Genomic DNA, 17,143 nt, shown 5'->3' with positions numbered 1-17,143 from the left:
ATCTATGGAAGCAAATTTAAGTGGGAAATAAGACCGTTAACCCAAACTCAAAACTCACTTTGCCTTCGTCTGGTTACTCAATAGAGGAAGTTCCTGACCTGAACTGTCTGAACAGTTGCCTTAATGAGGAAGTTTAGTTCGTTTTGTATTGGGAATTCTGAATTCAGTATATTTAAAGCAGCTAAAATGTTATTATTAAAAAATGATTATGAAAAAAACACAAACCAAAAGATGATTTAAATAAATTCAAACCTACAAGTCTTTGAGTGATTTCAACTTGAGAGCTATTATCAAATAGTACCTCTTTTCTACAGAGATATTTATAAACTTGAACTTGTTTGATGGAACAGTAGTTTGGGCATCCGCATTTTTTCCAAAACACACTCCAAATGGGCAACTCATGTTGGAATGTCTCATCATTGTATTAACGAGACATTGCCCAGATATTGAATCACTCATGTGGCACATAATAAAACAACATATTTTTATTTGAACTGGCCTAATTCAGGCAAAAATGTTCTTCGTGTCTTCCTGCTGTAAACAGGTCACAGTACATTCCAGTTTTTCCATGATCTGTTATTTTATAATGCCCCCTTGAACTTTTTCATAAATATGCTCTAAGAAAGATAAATTTGGCTTATGCTCAGGCACTGGGAAACCTCAGTTTCAAAGGCCTGGAAAACGTGCTGCTGTGCATCTTTGTGTATCTGTGTCATCCAGCCCCAGGCAGCACCAAATTTCCCATTTCAGCATTTGGAGATAAGACCAGTCTTCTGTAGCAGGACCTCAAAACAGCGGCCTGGCCTAGCTCACAGCTTGAATTGCATGTTTCTTCGGGGAAAACTGGAAAAGCCTTTTATCACTGTGTATATAAGTGGATTAAGCCCTGTCCAGATTGTTTATATCAGAAAGAGGTGTCTCAGCCATCAGATGAACAGAAAAAGGGGGGGGGGGGACCCTCAGCGAGGCATGGGAATGCTGTGCAGGCGCATACTGGCGGGCTAGGTCAGTGCCCCTTCCCACACCCTGTGACCCTAATAAAGAAAAAAAAAATTGCAGAAAGGGCCAGAACAGTGTGAAGTAAAAATTTTTATGCTCTGAAAGAAAATGAAGAAGTGAAATAACTTTAGGAGTTTAAATGTGGAGAAACTGCTGCTTTTTGTGCTATTGGTTGCTACAATAAGGCTCTGAATTTGCTTTCAACTTTCATAGTAGCTACGTGGTTTATGTTCAGCATTAAAGAACTACAACTTTGCAAAAAAGGACTTTGAGTGACGAATGATAAAGTTTAGGCTTCCTCACTCCTTGGGCAGTCGGGGAGATGATTAGTTTCTATATGCTTTGGATGTATATTCGCTAGCGGAACGGAAAGTTTTTCAGTTTTTCATTGAGCTCAATGTGGATACAGAAGAGTTCCCTTCAGAATCCAAAGTTCAAAACTAGTTTTGAAGATTGCTCTAAAAACCTTTGTGAGAAATCCCTCATGCCATCAGGTTTTTATGACTGGGAGAGACGTTAACAAAAAAACCTGAGGGGTTTGTGGACACGTCAACTTTCAGGTTAAAGGGCAATGTAGAACCGCTCGGGGCGGGGGTGGGGGGTAGAGGGTGGGTGTTGCTTTTTCCTCAGGTGCCTTTCCTCAGGTGTGCCACTGTGAGCAGGAGAGATGTGGAAGCAGGGTCACGCCGTACCTGACCTGTCCGAGTATGTCCGAGTATAAATGAGAAGTACAGCCGTGCTTCAACCCTGACGCTGTCTGCCACTCTTCATAGTTTTTCCTCTTCAACCATATTTCCTGTGAAATAGGTGGTAACAAGCAAGAGTGTATGTGAGTGTGCAAGCGTGTGTGAATGAATGTAGCGTGGGTGTACAAGGTGATAATGATGGTTTGTCCAGATTATTGTGATCAAAAATAATATAAATTTAGGTTCCTTCTTGGCAGAATAGTAGAGTCTTTGCTTAATGCAAACAAGACTCCCACAAGCAAGGCTGTAGAATTCCTGAGGAAATCCTGCAGGAAAAAATGCTTTATTTGGTAGGTTATTTTATTTAACATATTCCGATGTATTGAGTAATGTGGTAGATGCACCTTAGTAACTTGAGTTAATGTCATACTCCAAAAGTACGACGTTTCTAAGGGATGATTTAGTCTGTGGATTCCCAGCCTTTAGGGTCTCAGATTTTTTCTCTGAGAAATCCTGTGAAAAAGGCACATAGGCTCTTGGTGCGTCACAGTGTCCAGCACGCCCCCGTATCCGCACTCATTCACCCTCACCTCGTGCTCTCTTCCTGTCTGTCGCCAACAGACTAGAGCTGTGGCGCAGAGGGGTGCAGCCCTCCGTCCTGGGGGACTCATGGGGATGCATAGCCTCTATCTGATGTTGAATAATAAATAACCTACATGGTTAGATCGTTAGAGTTGTTGCTTGTACTCGACTTTGGAGAAAATCACGTAGATGAGGGGCCATTCTAGTAGCATCTTCTCTAAAACTGAGAAAACGGGACAGAAACATGAAAAGAGAATTTCATAACCTCAATTTAAAGTGAACAGAATGTCATGACCTTGGAGGTGGCTTTTCATTTGACATTCTCTAAATTCGAATACAGGAAAGTTGACGTGAGTGATCTGGTCGTTCACGTGTGCATAAAGTATATGAACATCATCCTAGTTCATGGTAATACAAAAGGGGAATTCTAGGTGATGGTAGGAAAATTACTTGAAGGCAGCGGTGACATAGGCTGTGGGCAATTCAAACCACAAGGTTTTAGGATGAGTATTGCACTCTCCCAACTGTATTGTAGCATCTCGGCCTGTGGAACCCCAGCACCCTGTCCCCTCCCCCACGGCTTGCTCTCCCCATGGGGTTCGTGGCCGTGGTGGCCGTGGTGGCCTGGCAGAGCTGCTCCTGACATTAGAGGGGTCAGTGCAGTAAGAGTGGCATTACCATATGTGGTTTCTCCTCTGTGAGAAGTTTCTTGGGTTACAGATTCTTACTGAGCCTGACTTTGCGAGCAGTTCTGTTTGGCCCGTGTTCCGTTCGCTGGCCACGCTACAGGAAAGACTGGTTAGGCACTCACATCATGAAGATGTAAAGGATCCTAGCTGCGTTCTCGCAAGGACAGTTAACTGAATTGTTGGGATGTCAAAGTTGGATGAAATTTCAAAGGAAGTTAATATGGGTAAGGATATTTTCTGGAAAGAATCAATATCTTTTTTTTTAATTTTGGATTTTACAGAGTTAGGGAACTGGATCAGTGTTACCTAGTCTTTCCACAAGCAGGATAACCAGACTGCTGCTTATCAGAACTCCACGACCATATCCCAGTGCAGCATTCCCCTGGTGCCTGCCACTCCTGGGTCAGGCACGTGCTCACTCAGATCTAGCAGGTGGTGGTGGGGCCAGGTTGGCCAGGGAGACCCAGTTCAGCCCCCTGACTCAACTCCCTGGGGACGGAGCTCAGTCTAAGGTCGCCTAGAAAGGGTTGGGAGAGGCGTTACTGGTGGCCAGCAAGGACTCACTGTGGAGAGATGAGAAGGTGATAGTGGTGGGTAAATATACCTTTGAAAGACCTAAAGGCTTTACAATCTGAGATGGTTGTTGTTACCTGAAAAGATTTGTTTTAATTTTGTATAGACATATGTGTGTATAATAAATATTGTGGAAGAAAGTCCAGGTTTTTCAGAAGTAGTAAAAGTTAACTGGCTCAGTGCAAGTTTTATTTGTTATGATACTATTTTATAATGATGCAGAACTACCACACAGGTTATGATGAGGAAGTGAATTGCCGTCACTACCCCAGTGAGCAGAGTATTCCGATGAACCCATGGAAGGCAGACAGTAAGCACATACCCATGGTAGTTGTGCTTTCACGTTACAATTGAACAAAAAGATTTTGTTCATATAGACAATTCAGGGCAGGCAGTTGTCAACATACAGTGGCCCACAGGGGTCACAGTTTATATGTGAGGGACCCTCACAGTGAGTCAGCCTTATGAGTGTCCCCCTTGTCCTCATCTGGGAAGGAAATATGGTCCTGGAATCCCCCGTTGGCATTCAGGTTCCATCGTCTCAGAAATACGTGGTTCTAAAGCACGGTTTGGCCTCTTGGTTAAGCCTCGGAACCCAGCCACCCTGTCAAACATTGTTTCTATTTATTTTTTTTTAAGTGCAGTCTAAGCTTCCAAAGCTGGCTATCAGAAGGAGCACAGACTTGTGGACACTGGAGTTGCCTGGATGCCAGGCTGAAATAGGATTTCATATCTCCATTTAAAAATGAACTGGATTGCAGTTATGACCTTGGACATGGCTATTTACCTGGCACTCCCTGCATTTGAATAAAGGAACTTAGATGTGGGCAATACAGTCACTTAACATGCATAGCTCTGGCTGGCTTCGTGTCTCCTCTACATTCATTTTAATTGAAACATTAGCTTAACATTTCTCTTTAGTTCCAGTAATGCATAGCTAACTAGTAGTAGTGCAGGGTTATTTTACAAGGTCTGGCAGTCCCTGTTTTTCCCCACCTGACTCTCTGGAAGTGTGGTTCATTATATATCAACCTTCACGGGCTGTGAGCACGGGTAGAAGACACTCACCTGTGCTCTAAAGCACTTAGTGACAGATGCATTATGGGAGATGTCCCTTTGGTTTCAGCTCTATCTCTGAGGCAGCATCAGCAGTGCCTCCTTTCACAAATATTGACTCAAAAGAGGGTTGGGGGTGGTGGGGGTGGGAAAGAAAAGGAAGTGGCACTGCTTTAATAGTGTTCACCGCAGTGAATTACCTGCTAGATCAGTGAACCATGTGTTTGGGCCATTAATGAAGATGTTTTAATAAAAACTTTCAAAAAGAAAAAGGAGATTTTCTTTAAAGACTTTTATATTTGATATCTCGAAAGAGAGGCATCAAAGTGGTCATTTTGGGGAAAATCTAAGAACTTTACAGGATGCCTTCATACCTATTTTGAGCTTTGCTATTGTTTTTAGTTTGAATTACCTAGTGGGGAGGAGGAATATACTATAATCCTTTGGGTGTGTAGGGCTGGAAGGGCATCCAGCTGGCCCGAGAGAGTGGGCAGGGGAGTGAGGGCTCCTGGGGACTCCTAGGTCTCCAGTTTTGCATGATGCCTCGGTGGCAGCAGTGTTGCACCCGCCCAGTGCGCAGATTAAATGCATGAGCCCCCTTGCTTGATGCCCCACATGAAACCAGACCAAGGGGAGGTTGCAGCCAACTTTTGTTGTTGCCTTGTACAAGTGTCTTGCTGGTTCTTTTCTCTTTTTAAACATAGGAACCACTTGTCAGGAGACTGGACACTGTGAGCAAGGCTTTACCTTGCTTCCTTCAACTAAGCTAATTTTAACTTGCTTCCTTCAACTAAGCTAATCTGCTGCATTTGCTTAACTAACCTGAGCCTGTGTCCATTCTCCTCTGAGTGTACTGTCTTCCCGTGCACTCTGGTTTTCGACTTTCTAGACGTGCTTGTTCCACGGCGTGGTAATTGCTCACTCAGCCAAGGCAGCAAGATAACTAAGTAGAATGAGGCTTTTTGCCCTCTTGGCAAAGGCTGATGCACTGATCCTGAACTCTCAGGTCCTGGAGGGGATCAGCTGCAAGACCTTCAGAGTTTATCTTAGTTCTCAAGTCTCCTAAGTGAAAGAGCCCTCCATAAGATCGTTTTCATCTAGTCACAATTAGTCATGCCAATTACTTCTGAAATAAGAGACACATTGGGCTGCTGAGACTTCCAATGATTCAAAATGAACAACTGGAAGCTTCTTTTGGTCTTCACAAATGGGTATATTCTAGTGGGGATGGCAAGACATTCAAAAGTGTGAGGTATTCTGTGTTTCCATTGCAAGCTCGTTTCAGAAAATCTGCCTTGGTGTGGGCTGATTACTTTGCTCTGGAACTAGCATTGTCATGATCATCACCCTTCCCTCATCATGATCTGATTAATATTGTGGATTTTTCCCCCCTCTGCTTGCATCTCTGACGCATTCGGGAAGAAATGTCAAGAAGAGGAGGTTCGATCCTACTCAGCAAGGCCCCATCTGAATCAGCTGCGCTGGGTGAACAACGGTGCCTCGCACTGTTGGATTCTGGGTATGACATACTTTCAGTGACATTGCCAGAACTCTTAAGCCTGTAAACAAGAACATTGGGTGGTCATGACTACAGAACTCAAGTTGGGGTGACAAGGATGAGGTAAAAGAAAACTGTCCTTTTTTGGAAATCATTTCAAAGAACTCCTCCCACCACCTGTCAATAAAAGGGGGACAAAAGACAATGTTATAAAAAGAACTATTTGAGGATTTCTTTTCCCAACTAAAGGTCTCAAGAAGGAACAACAACAAAAAAATTAAGTGCAATAAAAAGAACCATTAAAAATAACAAATGATTTTTTTTCCTTCCTCAGCCTGCCGGCACTTAGTATCTTATAAATGATCTGGCATGATTTTTTCTTTTCCTACCAATGACACACTCCAGTGGCATGAAGATCTCATTCTGGAAAGGGTAAAATCTGCATGGCATATCTACAACAAGCAGCTAGCAAGCAAATCCGCAGCAAAACCTGCACCTGAATTCCTAAGGTGGAGACGACAGAGGAACATGAGGAAGTGGCCTGGCCCCCTCCCCCTAGTCTAAACCAGACCGTGAACTCCAGAGACCCCTGCTCTTGTGATTCACCTTCCCATTGTCTTTTCTCCTGGGCTGAGCAGCCTTTGGAAGTGGGAGCCGGAGTCTGAGCGTTGATGCTATTGTATAGTTCTTTTATAAATGTAAATATGGAAAAAGATTTTGACACATCAACGTTCACTTGTCTGTATTGAAATATTTTCCTTGTAAAGGTTCTCTGTAAATTTGAGTCTGTTGTTTGCTCCCCATCTTTTTGGTTCCTTTTCTCTGTATAGGCGTCTCTGTCCTTCTCTCTTGTAACATGTTGTACAGTGACCGTTGGGCTCGCTTAAAAAAGACAGGTGTAGTCACCGATGCAGGGAGTTTGGGCACAAAATGGATGCGATTTAGGAATGAAATGTTTGAATGACATGAAATGCTTTGAAACCAAAAATAAACAAAAGGTGGGGGGACACAAAACAAACGACCCATATTAAAAACACAAAAACTATGTAAGTGGAAGTATATGTACGGATAAGTCTCTAAAAGTTTTTGATGTCATTATAAACCTATGTATATAATGTAAGAAAGTAGACACCCTCTCAAATTAATCACAAAAGTGCCAAGCTCACAATTTTAGTTTTTGGTTCTGACAATTTTCCCCCCTGTCTTTAATGTGAAAGGAGGATAAACTTAAAGCCTTAAATTAAAAAAAATTCAATGTTGAAAGCTTGGAAAAAAGTTAAGCTTTCCATCTTATTCATCTCTATTACTGTCAATATTTCTTTCATGCTTCATCATACTGCCTTGAAATACATATGGTGGAAGCCCACTGTCAAACCGGACATGGAGGCAGACAGCACTTACCTTCCGGTGAGCGCCGTCGGAACGCCCACGGGGCGCTGCTGGTCTGTGCATCGCTGCGCCGGGTTACAGCGGGGTTCGACCACACACACCTTCCCCTCTTCCTTCCAGGCAGAGTTGCAGGTGTAATCTGGGTTCCCGAGTCCCTCTGAGTTTAGGTCACTTTCACTGAGGTTTCTTCTTCCATAAATAGGGTCATCATCACTTCCAGTCAAGTACCTAAAGAAATTTGGCCCCGGCTTTGTTTTAAAGGTAAAACTTGTCCTTCATCCCTTCAGTGAGTGTCCTTCTAGACATGAGCTCTCCTGAAAGACCCCCAAGTACCCATAGTTCTCTAACATCCTCTTTTTAAGAACAGGACATCAGTTATACTGTTCACTTCGTGACAGCCAAGTCAGATAGCTCTCAATCCCTTTTCAGCAGGATTCATGACACTAGTCTCACCACTTTGGCTTTGACTTCGGAAAGGATTATGGCCTAAAAATGCACTGCTTGAAACAGTGTGTTTTTTTTTTCCCATGTATTTTCAATTGTGGAAGTATCACAGTTATAGAGCAAGAAACCTTGATTTCTATACGCTACAATAGACCATAAGCTAACATCTTAATCCTGTTGTTGCTTCCTGAGTACTAGGTGCTACACCAGTATGCAGCCTTTCTCTAGAAATAGCTACATGTTTATATTGCGATAACAGGGTTCTCCGCAAGGTGTACCAGCCTTACTCTTGGCTTCACCAGATACAGGTTGTCTTCACTAGACATAGGTTGTCCCCCCTCCCTAGTGGCAGTGGCTCTTTCACCTCCGAGGAAACTCAGATTACTCAGCATCTCTTCCCATCACTGCATCATGTGTGTCTCTCTGTTGCTGGATCCTGCTCACTAGTGGATTCGAAACCACTGCTGAGCGCACCATGTACATTTCACTGCTCTTCCAGATGCACCAGGTGACTTAATAGAAACAAAACCATGGTGGTTACAAAACAAGTTCAATCTTTATTATCAACTTTTGAGCATTTCACAAACAACATTGTAAATGTGCGATGTTATGTTTTAAATCAGACCACAGTGGTCCCCAAATATTATGTACATATGGCAAATGTCAGTGTAACTTTTCGTTACACCGGCAGTTTCATAGGTAACCAAACCTATGCTCCAATGTCCAATTGTTTGTGTGTATATGTAAAATGCACAAGCTTTAAGCTGTGTGTGTATGAATACGAAAGAGTATGCAACCATACCAATCGTGAACAATGGATTCTAATTATTTTTGGTGGTATTAGGTTATGTAGTTTCAAACTCTGCTGTGTTTTCTCTTGCCCATGCCATTCATTTGCTGATTTTTGTGGTGTGAATAATCTTTGCTTATTAATTTGAGCTCAAAGCACAAGCATATCACTGTTTAATGTTACCCAACAAGAGTTAATGTTCAGTAATGACACGTTCCCATTTCACCCACTACACTCCTGCTGCATTAACCAACGACACATGGACGAGGAGATGCACGCTGACTTCATCGCTCACCTGGGACACTGCATGAGCCCCCTGAACTAGAGCTACTCCTATTAGATAAGTGAGCAGTACACATAGGTGCATGTTCTGAAACACGAATCACATAGAGCCGTGGAGTTCTACCAAGTGGTATGTGTGGTTTTGGTTTTTGTTTTTGTTTTACTATGCAAAGATGGGAAATGCACAACTTTTCAAAGACTAGTGTCTGGAGAACTTTACAAACAATACTTGAACCCTTTCTTTCAAGTCATCCCATCCTATTTGGTAGCTGTTGCTTCCATGGTTGATTTTCATTTTTACACGGTTTGTAATTTTTTAAGTGCACCACCTGAAGTTTTGTTTGAATAAATTCATTCATAATCTTGTTGGCTGCCCTTGAATGGAGATTCAGTACTCACTGTATGCATCTTTCAGTCAAGTCTGTATTAAAACCTTGGTTAATGTAAATGCTGTAGCTTTATACTTTGGTCATTTTTCATACCGCCTTTTCTGTGTTCTCTTGTATTGTTGAATAAACGGCCATGTGCCTGATACCATCAAGAGTTTTAGCACAGGTCTCTTAATCGAAGACTCCCTGAAAATTTAAGCAGTCAATGGAGCAAAATAAAATCTCTGATTAATGATAAATATATTCCTGTTTAGGACTCAGTTTCATTGGGTTTAATGGAAATGCTTTGCTTCTGATCAATCAGAGAAAAAAAACCACTATAGAATCATCATGATCAATTTTTTTTTTGTTTAGTGCCTCTCTTCTGAGTTTAAAGAGGGTGGCTGTTAATGACGTCCACACTTTTGACCTGATACCAAATTGACAGTCAAGCTGTGAAGAAAATAGAAGTGTTGGTTCTACAAACTGCGTTACCGGAAACATTAGAAGGAGGGTATTTCCTCCCGTGCAGTTGTTCATCAGAGGGTATTCACGAATGTCTTTCCGCCTGTCTCCTTGCCACCCCCACCGCCATCCCTTGGGGAGCCCCGGTGCCTTGTGGATCTCCAGCCCTGGCACAGACAGAGGCTAATCTGACCACACTGCTCCTCTGAGGAACGTTTGCAGGGGCCTCCCAAGTCCAAACCTAACAATGGGACAAACTTCTGCCTGCTTTTTGGGACCTCGGCCTTCTTTATTTAGCCTTCATTGGCTCTTATTCTCCAATAGGCACCCTACTTAAAGATCCCCTTGAAGAGCCTCTTCCACCCAGGACTGGAGAATCGTACATGAATTTTATGTCCACTCACTACAGTCCATTTATTAGTTCATGTAATAAAAATACAGAAATACTTAAAAAACATGAATATTATACTTTAAATAAGAAAGCATATTAGAGGGTCATGTACGTTTGATTTTAAAGAAGAATTACCTGGTTTTTGATAGGTGTTCCTTCCAGTCATTCTGTTTTGGAGGTTGACATTGAAATGAGTTCTACTCCATGACCCCTTGGTGACTGACTGAGAAGAGGGACCCAGAAACCAGAACTCCCTAGAGAATAGAACAACAGCCCTGGAGTTAAGTCTTTGGTGCAAATAATTAAGTAGAAAATCCATATGCTCACCGTGGAATTCCTAGGTAACCTGAAATTTAAGATAGGCATCCGTTAGGTTACTGTGCAGGGATTAGGGATGGCTACTCAATGATTTATTAATTCAACCAATATTTATTCAACCTGTATGCCAGGAACTCCTCCTAGGAATTAAAGGAACAAAAACCAGTTCTTGGCCCAAGGTGCTGACCATTTAGCTGGGAGATACACCTGACAAATTAAATTGTGAACGAGAGTAAAAACTGCTGAGGGGCGAGTGGGGGAGGGATGCAGAAAGGCTTCCTGAAAGAAGTGAGTTTTGAAATGTCTTGAAGGATGACAAGAGATCGCCAGTCTAACAAAGCGGGAAACACACCCAAGGCACAGAAAGCAACATGTGTCAACAGCCAGGAAGAGGAGCTCAGACCCTTGGGGTAAGTAAGGCTCTGCAGCTCATCCATCTGGCCTGTGTTTCCTTCCACCCTCCTGCCGACACTCCCTCCTTTCTTTCCTTCCTGCCTTTCACAAACACTCGGTCTCTAAAAATCCTGCACAGCTCTGCCGGGTCTCAAGGACACAGTGATGAGCTCTCAAATCTTGTAAGCAATGTGCAGCATGTCAATACAATGTGATAAGTGCCCACACAGACAGAAGTATTAGGTGCTTCAGGAGGAGAGAGGAGGGAGACTCTATCCCTGCCCTTGAGCTCAAGGAGGGTTTTGCAGAGGAGGGGGAATGTGAGCAGAAAGCTGTGCAATTGGACCCAATACCATGATCACTCATTGTTATGTGTCACCTGGGCTGGAAGGTTGGTGGCAGTCCGTAGGTGCCTTGGGGGAAGAACAACCTGTGATGTTCGGTCTAACTTTCTACTTCAGATATCTGGATTCCTTTCGCTTGTGTGAAGATGATTACCAGGTTGTCCATCAGAGCCTTATATTTCTAGATATTGTGCACTCCTCATGGATCAGTCTTAAATGTCTGGTGCTGTCAGTGATGACAAAGAGGGCCTTTTGACCTGACCTGTGAACTGTGATCTTTTCTTAACATAAAGACCCCTGGCTAATTTCAGTCTGGAGTGAGGGGGGTGGAGAAGAGCCATAAATACATTTAAAGCATCATTTAATAAGTCCTTTAATTAATGAAGGGTCAAAATAATTTTTCCAAGTGCAGCTTCACTTCTGGTCCACTAAGGTTAATGTTTCTCTGTCTAAGGCCTTGGAGAGGAGCTTACCTACCCTTCCTCAGTCTTTTCAGAAACCTATCAACAGGTCCAGCCCTTTGTCTACAAGTTCTAGGCTGCATATATAACCTCCAGAGAGAAAGGAAATGCCATGGTTCCTCATTACCTGAAAATAGTGGTCCTGCTGGGAACCGGTGATGCTCCTTTGCCAGCTGATTGCCTGTGTGCGCTGCACTCATCCTGGTGGGGCTGCAAAGGTTGCACTTGGGACCCCACAGAGTCCACCCTGTGAGAACATTGATTTGATGTGATGAAAGCCAAATAAGCCAAGTGAATCGATTGGGCCTGCAAAAAACAAGGCAAAACAAAACACAACAAGAAAGTCTTCCTCCTGAATGATCAGGAGTGTATCAAGAGTTCTTCAGATCTCTTTGGAGCTCGAAATAGCCTCCAGCCTCAGGGGGTAAATGAGCTTGCGGCAGAGTTCCTGGCTGTGTCAGGTCTCAGGGTGACGACAGAAAAAGGTAACTTGGATGGTAAGTGACATCAGGGGCCCTCTGTCCTGCAGCAACAGATACTGCTTTGCAGAGTCATTGTAACTCCCGTAGAAATAGTGAATGGATTGTAGGCAGGAGGTTTAAACTGCTTTTTTTTGTGTAGGCAAAATAGCTATAAAGCTCAATGACAAACCCTAAGGTCTGCAGAAGCCAATTACCAAAACGAGCAGAAGAACCCGGTATAGGGGACAAGACAGGTAAGGGAGACGGAGCTGAGCTGGAGAGCATGTGCCGTCTCCACTCATCTCTGGCCAGCTGTCTCCATGTGGAGAACTGGGTCCTTCGTTGCCCCTTCCCTTTATTTTTCTAGAGAAGCCAGAAATCTGTATTTGTATATATGTTTCCATTTTTTAAAATTATGCAGCCAATTCACATTTTGAGGACACTGTGGATCAAGGAGGCGCAGACAGAACCTGTCTTAGCGTAGGATTAAGCCTGTTGGCCCCTGATATGTAACTTCTGCATAAATTACTGAGACACCTTCATGTGTGGCCCCTGGAATTGTCCGATAGCCCCCGTGAGTACAGAGACATAGCCTTGCTCCAGTCCAGCTGCATTGGAAAAGGGCCTTCTTGTGAGTCGCCGCGTACAGTGTTGACTTGCTGTTATTTTGCGTGGATGTGGAGCGGGCACTGAAAACCACAGTATTGAAGGCAGCCTGCATGAAGGTTTTTCCTTTCAGTGGTGTTTTGTGTGCTAAGCTTATTCAGATGTGCTGCACTGTGGGAGAACAAAGCCTGTATTGGCAAATAGGCTTTGTCTCCATGCGCATTCCTCAATGCTCACTGAGTCTTTGTCGCAGTGCTCACTAAGGCAGTTTAGTGGCTGCCTGGACCCCAAGCCATGCCTGCCATTGGTTAGAAAGGATGCTGAGATTGATTGTGGATGTCTGCTACCTGGCAACCATGGTATCTGACTAGATCCACACAAATCTCAACATGATCGTTCTTTAATCTTTGACTCTCGCCAACTGGATATAGGGATGAACCAGCCAATCTGGCCAATCCAGAGGTCCCTATGTAATTTTCTGGATCCAGGGAAAAATGGAAAAGATCCTTGGGCAAAGGAATGCAGAAGCTGAAAAGTCTAGCAAGAAGAAACAAGTTAAATTTTAATTTTTTTGATGTTTTTTCTCATTAATCATGAAAGTCTGCGTGTTTATTGCAGAAAATTTGGAAAACAAAAACTAAAAAATAAATCAAAACGACTGTAATCCAATCATCAAGATAGAACTTCCATTAATACTTTTTTCATTTCTTGAAGCTTTATTTTGTTTCTTCCTGCCACTGCCCAATCAGCCCACAAAGGTAGGCAGCAGGCGGGTTTCCCGGGGATCTATGTTTTCATCTCCCTGCTTGTTTCTGTGTGTGTGTCTCCTGTGCACCAGGCTCAGTGTTCCCCTGGCTCCAGGAATGCAGAAATGGGGGGGACACTCAAATCGTTAAGGCAAACAAATACTTTCTAGCCTCTCAGTCCGGGCTCAGCCTGTTCCCTCTGCTGGGAAGATGTCTTCTCTCTCCCAGAGCCCCGAATTCCTATGCATCCCTAAATGTCACCTCCGATATTACCTCCTTCACAGAGTCTTTCCTGATCCTTCCACAGCTTTCTAGGTGGGTACAGGGAGAGTGGGAGCTCTCCATCAGTGGTGGCGCTGGGGTGAAACACCAGGTGTTTGGGGCTCCAGAGTCCAGGCTGCAACCACGGCACTTGATCACCCCTCTTCTGGTCCCACTTTACAGTTGAGAGCAATCAAATTTGAAGAGACCTGACACCTTCCTTGAGATCACCTTTCTAGTAAGTGCCAGGGCCGGATTCAGGACCCAGATAGGACAATTCAGGATCCTTTTCTGAAGCCAGGAGAACACGAAACAGGATATTTGACACACAAAGATGAGCAGGAGGGTGAAAGCTGTAGCTCCTCATGGAGAACCACTTGCTTCTCTTTGTGGGCTACTCCTGCCAGGCCTGTGGCTGGGGCCCCTGGCCTTGGCCAGCAGCACACGGAGACCGGGGTGGGGAGGTGTCCAGGTTTAGAGGGCCTGTATTATGAAAACTTTACTCCCTGAGTGTAATTCCTAAGCTTTCATTAGAACTAGTGAGAGAGAGGACAGCAAAACTGAAGGAAAAGGCTGAAAACTTATTCCTACAGCACCCCTCCTGTGAGAGAGTATGTTAAGAGTATGTTAACGGATTGGAAACATCTGCAGGACGTGAAGTGAGAGAAAAAATGGGATTTTTCTGGTTGCTTTGATGAGTGAAATAGTTTTCTGCTACAAAACTGATCAGCGAAAAATACAGAAATGCCATTTTCAATCCCATATTACAAAGAACTTGACTGAGTCAATGAGTAATACAAACATCTACTAAATAAAGGTCTTTTATTTAGATATGGTGGGTGAGAAAATACGGTGCCTGGGTGCTGCTCTGCGGGATATTTAGAGTTCAGTGGAGAGACTGAGAAATAGAGAAAGCATGCCATTTGAGAGGAAAGTGTCATATTAAGTAAAAAAAAAATACAGATAAACTACTATGGAAGAGAAGCAGAGGAAAGCACTACTCCCTGCGTTCGGGGCGTAGGAAGGAGATCAACAAAATTCTCTGGATGAGGAGCACTGGAACTGGTGAACTGTGGGCATATGGGAATGGGAACAGAAGTACTGCAGCTTGAACTGGGCAGGATGTACAGGATCGGCTGAAATAACAGACCAAAATTCCAGGGGCTTCAACAAAGTCAAAGTTTTTCCTCTCCTGCATGAGCAGTCCAGATCTGGTATGGTGGCTCCTCCTACTGCTTTTTTGCTGTGCCAGCCTTAGCACACAACTCCCGTCTCATGGGACGAATTCTCTGTGCCAGCTTTTAGGAAGCAGGGGGGAAGGAGGAGACGCGGAGGGTCTACCAGTTCCTTTGGATACCAGTCTAGAAATTGCACATAGCACTTGCCACAGGTATTCATTAGAACATAGCCACACCTGTTTGCAAAGGGGCCTAGAGGGGCATGCAATTACTAAAGAGAAAGGTTAGATGGGGCATTTAGAGACAGCAATCCGCCACTGACCTTGTATGAAGTGCCCATAGGGAATTGTGAGGGTGGGAGAGGGCATGACATACTACCCAGAGACACTTGGAGGAACACAGGAATTATAAAGGGTTTATTTCTCTCTGTGTGAGGAGTGCAGTCAGAGGAGGAGCGTCAGCTGTGGGCCCTGTCGGGGAGTGCTTCTAGGGAATAGAACTGCCCTGCTCAGAGTAGCCTACACCCCAAGACGGATCCATGTGGGTTAACAAGGTCCAGCCCTCTTCCCCGCTCCACCTGACTCACCACCACTCTCTGGACCAGGCCATCTCCAAGCTCTGAAACTCACTTCTTGGCGCCCTGTCCTGCCTCAGTCCCATCCGTTCCACAGGTGGAGGAAAGCGCTCCCTAATACCCATCCTGCCCGTGCACCTCTGCCTCACAGCTTGCTTCCCCCAAACCCCATCTGGAGCCACTGTCGAGCAGCTTGTTTTGTCAGGGCTCCGACTGTACACGGAGGAGAGTGGGGGAACTGAGGAACAACCTGTAAAGCCCCCGGTAAAGTTGGAGGGACCCTGAGCTGTCGTGGGCGGTCTTGCTTCTGCAGGCGGTTGTGAGCTGGCTCCTGAGGCTCAGAGGAAGGATCCTCAGAAGCTGTCTGGCAGTAGAGTATACGATGGATTGTGGGTAAAAGAGGCAGGAGGTGGGCAAGCCACTTAGGATACAGCGCCATAGCACGGATCCGGGAAAATGAAGAACTTAAACAGGCCCTGGCTGTGAACGAGAGAGTGGAAGGCACAGATCACACAGGCAGAATCAACAGACCTGGGCAGCTGGTTGAGGAAATCCAGAAAGAAGGGAGTGTAAAAGATAAAGGCCAGGTTTGATATGTAGTGACTGGGACGATGGGGGCAGTCTGGAAGAGATCCGGATTTTGAGGGCACAGATGTATTGCATTTTGGATCTACTGGATTTGAGGGTCTTGGAGAAAATCTAGCTAAAAACGTCCAGCAGGCTATTGAAATGAAGATGTAAGACTCCTTAGAGATAGAAATATCTACTTGAGAACCATTTGCAGGTATAATAATTTAAGACATAAAATTAGAGGCAATTTCTCTAGGAGGAATCAGAAGAAAACAAGGAGGGAGAGAAAGGGCTGAAACTATTGAGAGAAACTGTGGAATGAATGCAACGGATAAAGATTACTTCTATGAAACTGGGACTATGTTCTGAAAGGATAGCAACAGCAGGAATGAATTCTGTTGGTCCCAAGAACAGAACTTAGCAAGGAAGGGGGAATCTGATCTTCCTGCTGTAGCAAAGATTCCAACTGATACAGAATCAATAACAGCTTTCCATAAGAGGCAACATACAACTCAATGACCAAAAACCCAGAATCTTTACTAGGAAAGCTGAAGAAATTTTTTTAGAGAAACGGGGTTTTCCACACTTGAAACTCTTCACAATATTCTGTGTAGCAGAACAAGAAAAAATTATTTTTTTTAAAACTTTGCACTTCCATTACTATAACGATAATGGCACTTTCTTTAGTCTGAACCTGAAATTACAAGCATTTGGCATTCCAGGAACAAGCGATGAGGGCGACGCTCCCACACTTATTAGAAGCCACATGTTGATTTATCAGCAGAGTAGTTGTTTATTAATAGCATCATGATAGTTGTTAGCTTTCCATGCACAGATTTTCCATGGAAAAATATTATTCCCGGACCACTATGCTATCAGTGTAGATGACTGGTATAAGGTAGAACACAAGTAAGTTGGTGACGGTTCTTGAGTTTCAAAATTACATTCTCAATGCCACACAAAGAAGGGGTAAGAAATGTAAAACATCTTAAGAAATACAAGTTGAACACAGAAATAAA

General features: G+C 43.9%; 1 protein-coding gene across 1 annotated transcript in view; it reads left to right on the top strand.

Annotated features, from left to right (window-relative positions):
* The window catches only part of ADAM23 (ADAM metallopeptidase domain 23), a 149,458-nt gene extending 139,933 nt beyond the window's left edge, over positions 1-9,525 (top strand). Inside the window, 1 exon segment of the mRNA XM_028510104.2 lies at positions 6,008-9,525. Within this exon segment, the coding sequence (XP_028365905.1) occupies positions 6,008-6,056 (49 nt within the window). The 3' untranslated portion in view covers positions 6,057-9,525.
* The last annotated feature ends 7,618 nt before the right edge of the window (positions 9,526-17,143 follow it).

The sequence above is a fragment of the Phyllostomus discolor genome, chromosome 4 (assembly GCF_004126475.2).
Source record: "Phyllostomus discolor isolate MPI-MPIP mPhyDis1 chromosome 4, mPhyDis1.pri.v3, whole genome shotgun sequence".
Classification (NCBI taxonomy): Eukaryota; Metazoa; Chordata; class Mammalia; order Chiroptera; family Phyllostomidae; genus Phyllostomus; species Phyllostomus discolor.
Note: the sequence above shows the minus strand (reverse complement) of the source record. Positions and strands in the feature narration are given on the sequence as shown.